Source organism: Rutidosis leptorrhynchoides, chromosome 4 (assembly GCF_046630445.1).
Source record: "Rutidosis leptorrhynchoides isolate AG116_Rl617_1_P2 chromosome 4, CSIRO_AGI_Rlap_v1, whole genome shotgun sequence".
Lineage (NCBI taxonomy): Eukaryota > Viridiplantae > Streptophyta > Magnoliopsida > Asterales > Asteraceae > Rutidosis > Rutidosis leptorrhynchoides.
This window is the reverse complement of record NC_092336.1, coordinates 608,649,636-608,658,045: the sequence shown is the minus strand read 5'-3', so window position 1 is coordinate 608,658,045 and position 8,410 is coordinate 608,649,636. Positions and strand designations below refer to the sequence as shown.

At 32.9% G+C, this 8,410-nt stretch overlaps 1 protein-coding gene across 1 annotated transcript; it reads right to left on the bottom strand.

Moving 5' to 3' along the window:
- Positions 1-1,133: 1,133 nt before the first annotated feature.
- Positions 1,134-2,464, bottom strand: LOC139843004 (uncharacterized). The gene is made up of 2 exons (XM_071833094.1): positions 1,834-2,464; positions 1,134-1,579 (listed from the first exon to the last, which is right to left on the bottom strand). Exons 1-2 carry the CDS (start codon positions 2,462-2,464, stop codon positions 1,134-1,136), a joined length of 1,077 nt encoding a protein of 358 aa, XP_071689195.1.
- Between the last annotated feature and the right edge of the window lie 5,946 nt (positions 2,465-8,410).

Genomic DNA, 8,410 nt, shown 5'->3' with positions numbered 1-8,410 from the left:
TCCATGTTTGTATGATATTATGTAAAAACTGCATTCAAGAACCATATGTCGATGTAATATATTTCTATTGTAAACCATTATGTAATGGCCGTGTGTAAACAGTATATTTTAGATTATCATTATTTGATAATCTACGTAATGCTTTTGAAACCTTTATTGATAAAATAAAGGTTATGGTTGTTTTAAAAATGAATGCAGTCTTTGAAAAACGTCTCATATAGAGGTCAAAACCTCGCAATGAAATCAATTAATATGGAACGTTTATAATCAATATGAACGGGACATTTCAATTTCTGCAAGGTAATCATCCAAAACTTGACCTTTTACAGATGTACGCGGTAGATACGATATTTCAAATGCTCCAAGCTCAATCGCCCATTTGGCAAGTCTTCCAGATATCGCAGGTGTGCTCAAAACATTCTTAACCGGCAAATCAGTTAAGACATGTATTGGATGACCTTGAAAGTATCTACACAACCTTCTTGACGTCAAAAATAACGCGTAAATAAAATTTTCAATCGGCGCATAATTTATTTCACTTCCCGCAAGCGCCTTGCTAACGAAATAAACTGGCTTTTGGATCTTATTCCTTTCCACAACAAGTACTGAGCCAAATGCTTCATTCGTAACCGATATATAAAGGTACAATATTTTGCCATCAATAGGCGCGATCAATTTAGGCAATGTAGCAAGTAATTGCTTCATCTCTCGAAATGCCTTATCTGCTTCTTCAGTCCATATAAAGTTCTTCTGCTTCAAACAACCTTTAAGAGTGCGAAAGAAATGCAACTGTCTTTCCGCGGCCTTTGAAAGAAATCTGGTTAAAGCCGTGATTTTTCCAGTTAGATTTTGTACTTCCTTAATGGTTTTAGGCGCGGTCATGTTTTCGATTGCAGCAATTTTCTTAGGATTTGCTTGTATACCCTGCTCAATGACATAATATCCTAGAAACTTGCCTTCCCTTTCCCCAAAACTGCATTTAGACGGATTCAATTTCATGTTGATTTTTCGCAAACTTTCAAATGTTTCTTGCATATCAATCAAAATATTTTCTTGCGTTTTGCTTTTAACAACAAGATCATCAACATATGTCTCCAGATTACGACCTATCTGTCCTTCAAACGCTTTATTAATTAATCGCCGATAAGTTGCTCCCACATTTTTAAGGCCAAAAGGCATTTTAATATAACAATAAATGCCTTTTCTAGTAGGAACGCGGTTTTATCTTCATCTTCCAACGCCATTGGTATCTGATGGTATCCTTTTGCAGCATCTAAAAAACACTTGTAAGGATAGGCGTGCAAAGTTTCCACTTTAAGATTAATTTCAGGAAGTGGATAATTATCTTTTGGATAAGCTTTGTTTATGTCTTTGAAGTCTATACACATTCTCCACGACCCATCAGGTTTTTTCACCAAAACAGGGTTCGCAACCCATGTTTGATATTTTACTTCGCTCAATATTCCTGCATTAACTAATTTAGCAACTTCCGCAGATAACCACTTCATGCGATCTGGAGCCATTCCCCTACGCTTTTGCACAATAGGCTTTAACGCCAGATTAGCATTTAATCTATGTTCTGCAACATTATGCCGAACCCAGTCATATCTTGCTCACTCCAAGCAAATACATCCATATACGCAACAAGCAATTGCACAATCTTCCTTCGTATTTCCACATTTAATTCAACGCCAATTTTAATTTTTTTGATCAACATACTTAGGATTTACAACGACCATATTATCTTCTTTATTTTATGCGCAACAACTGTGTCTTGCGTGCTTATAGCCGCACAAATTGGTTGCATAGACATAGAATTTATTGTTGCCACACCTTTGCAAGTAGTGAATTTAACCATTCCGTGTATTGTAGATGGCACTATTCCAAGCTTTCGCAACGCAGATCTTCCCAATAACATGTTATAACGAGAGGCAGCGCGTATAACATAGAAATCTAACTGCATTTTCCTTGTCAACTTCATCTCTATTTCGTCGCACAATTCAATTTCTAATGATAATTGCCCCATGGGCCAAGCGGATTCACCCGCGAAACCAGATAAAGATATCGCGGTTGGCTTTAGATCTTCTTTGATACATTCTGGTAGTTGACGAAAGCATTGCTCGTATATCAAATCTATACTACTACCAGTATCAACATGTATTTTCATAATTGTGATCCCCGTATTTGCGATTTTACACGATATGACTAGTGGCATGTCATTCATTTTGCGATTTTGTGCAAATGGAAATGTAATAGGCGCGAATTGCCATTTTTCAAACACTTCTACTGCTTTTTGCTTTTTGAATACTTTTTTCTTGTGTATTGTGCTTACTTTTCTCACATCTTGCAATTTTTTCAGTTCTTTTGACAAACCTTTGTTTAAACAGGTTTCGCGTGCTTTATGCACCTTCAAATTCATATTTATAACTTTCTTAGTAGCCAAAAGCTTTTGTCGCCTCGTCATTTCGCTTTATTCACAACTAATGTTACACGAATTGCATATTCCTGCAACATAATGAAGAAAATAACACGATTAGAATTAGAAAATGAGTTTAATAGCTTGATTGTGAGGAACGCAAACTTCTCATTCCAAATCTATTCGAGTCCCATGGATGGCGCCAATTGATCAATCCTAGATTATCCTATTAAGGTTAATCAAGGATTGAGTGCAATGAGGGGGTATAATGGATGTCGATTATAGTTTTGGGACCTTATTGTCATATTTCGTTAAGTGCTAAACGATCAACAACCATGTCCCGGTCTTCGCAAATTACCTTAACCAAACAATGATCAAGTCTCGGGCAAAGTCACGAGAGAGATCAATATGGCTAGAGCAATTCTTCCAGAATCAACAACCTAAAATGAGAGGTCAAGCTCCCTATTTATAGGTTCAAGAGTTACGCGGAAGTAAGATGTGTGGGCACTTAGGCATTCCGCACAAACACTGCGAGAATCCTTCGCAATCTTTAATATTCTGCGTAATCCTACCGTAATCGTTTGGGATTTACCGCGGTTTCGGTGTCTTATGCTTTTGCCTTTAAATGCCTTTCCGCATTAAAAATATACATACACATATGTATATATATGATCAACAGACGTATGCTATTTGAGTTTAGTACACGTTGGATTGCGTGTATTGTACATGTTGGTTGCATGTATGTTAAAACAGGGGTACTTATTATATATACGTTAAGTTTAGTTACCAGGGTGCTCAATTTCGTAGAGTATTTTGATAAACGTTTTGGATGAAATAACTGAAATCTTGTGATCCACCTTTATATACAGATTATGTGCAATATTAAAACTATGAACTCACCAACCTTTGTGTTGACACTTTTAGCATGTTTATTCTCAGGTCCCTAGAAGTCTTCCGCTATTTTCTTATACATTATACGAGCTATGTGCATGGAGTCATACATGCTTTATTAGATAAAACTTTGCATTCACAAAATTATCACCATGTATCTTATTTTGTCTGCATTGTCAACAGATGTATGATTGTAAACTATTATTTACGGTGATTGTCTATATGTAGAAATCATCAGATGTCAAAAACCTTGGATTTAAATATTCATTTATGGTGTGCCTTTTCAAAAGAATGCAATATTTACAAAACGTATCATATAGAGGTCAAAACCTCGCAATGAAACCGGTGAATAACGTACTGCATCAATAGCGATTTTGGCGGGTCGATACAGGTGGTATCAAAGCGTTGGTTGTAGGGAATTAGGTGCATTAGTGTGTCTGACCTGGACTGTTTGGATACATTAGTGGTCTAGTCTGCAACCGTGTCATTACACTTATATGTGATTATGTGCATATTCTGACATTAATATAATATTATTATTACTATCGGTGAGAAAGTATTTCTCCTTTTGATTACAAGCCTTCTCCTGCTCAAGCTAGTTCATTTTCAACACCCCGGTTATTGAAAAACCAGGAAGCGTCATTCAGGACTTTCGAAATTCCCGACATTCCTACGTGAGTTATTACTTATATATTTTTATAGATATCATTTGTGTTATATTATGTGCTTATGTGCTTCGATTCAGAAACTCCTGATATCTCGAATTGTAAATCGGAAGAAGTCTTATCTGACTCACGAAGATTCTCAATAGTTTCAATGACATTCTTACGTCATTACCCTTTCAAAATTATTAATTAAATTAAATATTATATTCTCGTACTATTTTTAGTACACCCCTTTTTGAAATCATTTTGATTTATAAATTCTGGAAAACGACACTAGTTTTATATCCATACATATTTTAGAGTGATGTTGGAATGGAAGCATGAGTTAGTATAATATAATAACATCTGATCAACGTGGTTATATTAAGGTAAGTCATGTGGAAGTTCTAATGGAACGTGATGGTGGTAATGCTTGATCAACCTTATCTTCACCACGTACCATGTTACATGACTCCTTTATTTTCTGCGTCGATATCTGAATATACCGAGACTCTATATGTGACATCATTTGAGTCACGCTTGGTTTCCTTCTCATCTTTGTTATATCATACTTGCACTCCGAACCGTTTATTCAAAGGTATTCGTTATGAAAGAGATATGATCTCATTTTGCCCAACTTTCATACTTAACTACACGATGCTCGATCTTACTATGTCAAGACGAACATTCCTATCCTCACTTATTTCCTAAACGTTGTTTAATCGCACCAACCAAAATTTCGGGACGAAATTTTCTTTAACGGGTAGGTAATGTAATAACCAGACTTTTTTCGTTAAATACTTAACAACCATTTGTTAGATTCAATGATTTTTCCACTCCAAATTTGTTTTTTAGAATATACTAGTTATAAATTAAACACTACGATTAGTGAAAACGGGAAAAATATATTTTAAGACAACAAAATGTATGATTATTAATTTAAATAAATTATGTTATATAACAATTGAGTTTTAAAAATCATTTCAATTAAGTAGGATGATAATACTTATATTTTTATTCAACAAGTATTTATAAGCGTATTATACGATCGTTTCTAGATATATAGTTTTATACACTAATAATTCAAACTAATAATTGAGTTAATAATTCAAATTAATAATTTGGTTTAATAATTCAAACTAATAATTCAGTTTATTATTATATTATTATATATTAGATAATAGATACAAAATTCGTGACTCACGTGCCAACTACTCCCATAAATTACGTAACAAATGATTTATAAACATTATAATTACTTTATTATATAATTTAAATATAAAAATGATATTTAAATATATTCTTAATAATTGATTGTAATTAAATATAAAAGGTTTTGAACAATATATATAGATGTATTTTTTTTAATATAAAATTTATCAGTTAGTGAAACATATTAAGGCAAACTACATGGGTTTTAGATAGCGAAAAAAATCTAATAAATATCTAATATATATTTTTTAGATACCCGCAAATACCACTGTTAATCACCTTTGACTATATATTATATCTATATTTCTTACTATTAAACTCGTGACTACTAAAATTTATAACCCGTGTTTATTTAATTATTAGACCCGTGATATATCTATTTACCCGTGACTACACATTCTATACCCATGTTTATTAATTATTACATCCGTGATATCAATTATTGAGATAGATATATACCCGTGACATATCTATCTCTAAACCTAATTCAGTTCATCAAACACACATACGTCTTTTCTCTTCCTTAAGAAAATCCACTATTAGTCATCATCATCGATCTTCTTTCTGCAAGAACACCTTCAAGAAATCACTTGATCATAAAATCGTTTACATATTCGGACTCCTCTCGAAGAGCTCTACACATCTATACAAATAATTTCTTGATTAGGGTAAGTTTCAAAAACTCTAATTTTTGGGTTTTCATGTTTTTGGTACATTTTAGGGTAGATATAGTGTCTAGTGCTCAAGTCCTTGTAAGTATGCATGTATTATTCATTAATTTGATCGTTTGATGACTTTTTGATGAATCGCGAATTTGTTTTATGTGAGGTCAGAAACTTGAACTGGTTGAATGTATAATATTATGAGATAATCAGAATTCTCTTGAAAAACTAATAAGTTTGGGCTTTGGAATTTTGAATTTTCGTTACCGTATGCTCATGTTATGTTTAATTGAAGTTTTAACTCTTTTTATGAATGATCACGGATTTGAATGGTATGCTACTGATATGAACATGATATTTACAGTTTATGATATGTGTATAAATGTATTGCTCTTGAAAAATTAATAACTTTTCATTAAGATATCATGTGATTTCGATTTCTAGATCAAAAGTTATGATTAATTTATTTCGGATTGAAAATTCGTATTTAAAATTGGGACTTTGGAAAAATTGAGTTTACAGTATGTTCTTGGCATGATGATATTTTAAAAGAGCTTGAAAAATTAATAACTTTTGGTTTAAGAATCGTTTGATTTCGATTAACGGATCAAAAACTACGCGTAAATAGATTTTGATAGAAAAATTCGTAACTGCTTATCTGATTCTGAGCAGGTAAATCTAGTAACTGATTATGATAAGTTGTTAGATGAATTACTCTCGAAAAGTAGTCAAATTTTCATATAGATATTGCATAAATTGGGCGAACGGGTCAAAAGTTAGGATTAATAAGGTACATTTCGGGATAGGCTGAAAAAGTACATTTTTGACATGGTTTACGAGGTGTAATTAAAAACCTGGGTTGATAGGATTGTAGAAATCGAAAAGCTATTGAATTTAGACTCAAGAATAGGGTCATTTCGATTTTTCTTGAACCCTATACACTCGTTCAAAGTTTTGTACATTTTATTAAAAGTACTGTTAAAAACTGATTCGACCAGCGGGTACGTTTGCTATTTCTGGGGCTGTTCTGGGTTGAATGAGACTATACGAAAAATTGGTAGATTCTCCACTTAAAAACGCAGCATTTTCAATTGGCGGTGACTGATTTGGTGTTGCGATGATTTTTATAAAAATCACAGAAGTTGCTGCTGTAAATACGATTTTAAACGTGTGTTTTTGCAAATGTTTCGGGTTATAAAAATAATGACCAATGCTAGAGACTTGAGACTTTTTGTACGAACTTAATACACTTATATTAACTATTTCATATAGTGTGTGGTGTTCTAAAGTGATAATTTTGTATAAGTATAAACCATGTAATTTAAACCGTCTGTTTGGACACTTGACCCATTTAAGCCTAAGTGTGTCAAAATGGGTAACGGGCACCATGGACACGTCCGATATATCAATTTAAGTAAGTTTGAAGATTGTAATGTTTTAAAAGTGAGTTTTCCCATGTTTTGGTCAAAATGGGTATTTATGACCCATTTGGGTCATACGCGTCTACTTTGACCCATATGTGAAAGTTTGAGAAACAAAGGTATGTAACACGTCTAAAATATCATTTTGGACTTTTGACATAATTTTTACATGCTCCAATATTATAGTTTAGAATTAGAGTTGTCAATGGAAAAGTTTTACTATTTTAGTTAAAGTGTCAAAATGACTTTCGGGCTCACTTTGTAGGCTCGTAAATTGTAAATGATTAAGTTATGGTGAAAACTATGATTTGAGTCAGAAAGTAGATATGAGAAGTTTCAAAATGATATAAGATATGTATGATTTTGTTGAGTCTAAACTGGTTTAAAACGAGCATGAAAACAGGATGTTGGGGCTGACTTTTAGTTTGGGTAAAGTGTCAAAAATGACTCTTGGGTCTACTTTGCGGACTTGTAAGTTGAAAACAGTTAAGTATGGATAAAACTATTAATTGGTATTGAAAGTATTTACGACAAGCTTTAAAACGATATGTTATATGTATGATTTTGTTAAGTCTAAACAGGTTTAAAACAAGCGAGAAAATGGACAATCGTTGCTGATTTTGAACACAACATTTTATCAGCATTTTATGTTTCGGGAGACTGTTTTCACGAGGTCATAACTTTAAAACCGTAACTCCGTTTTTTCCAAATAAACTGTCTATAGAAAGATGGGATGACATACTTTCCAATGGTCACGACCTAAGGTATTATATCGAATTTGGTGGGACCCGGAATCAGCTGCAAAATACCAAAAAAAAGACATATATGTAAATAATATAAATTTTTCTAAGTAAAAAATGAATAACTTAAGTTTGACCCATGTTTAACTATTTGACGAACTTGAATAATATTATGCGGTTGTTGACTTGTGTTAACCATGTTGACTGTGTTTGACTTGCGTTTGACTTACTTTGACTTGTGTTGACTTTTATTGACTTTTGCTAAATTTTGCTAAATTTATGAGTCGGACTTGAGCAATAGGACTATACTTATCCTATGGACTGACCTATCTTATTAGACACTTATTTACCAACATATGTTCTCTAGGTTGAGGTCTACGGTTACTTGCATTACAATTTTCGGCCACATCTCTGTGATTTATTT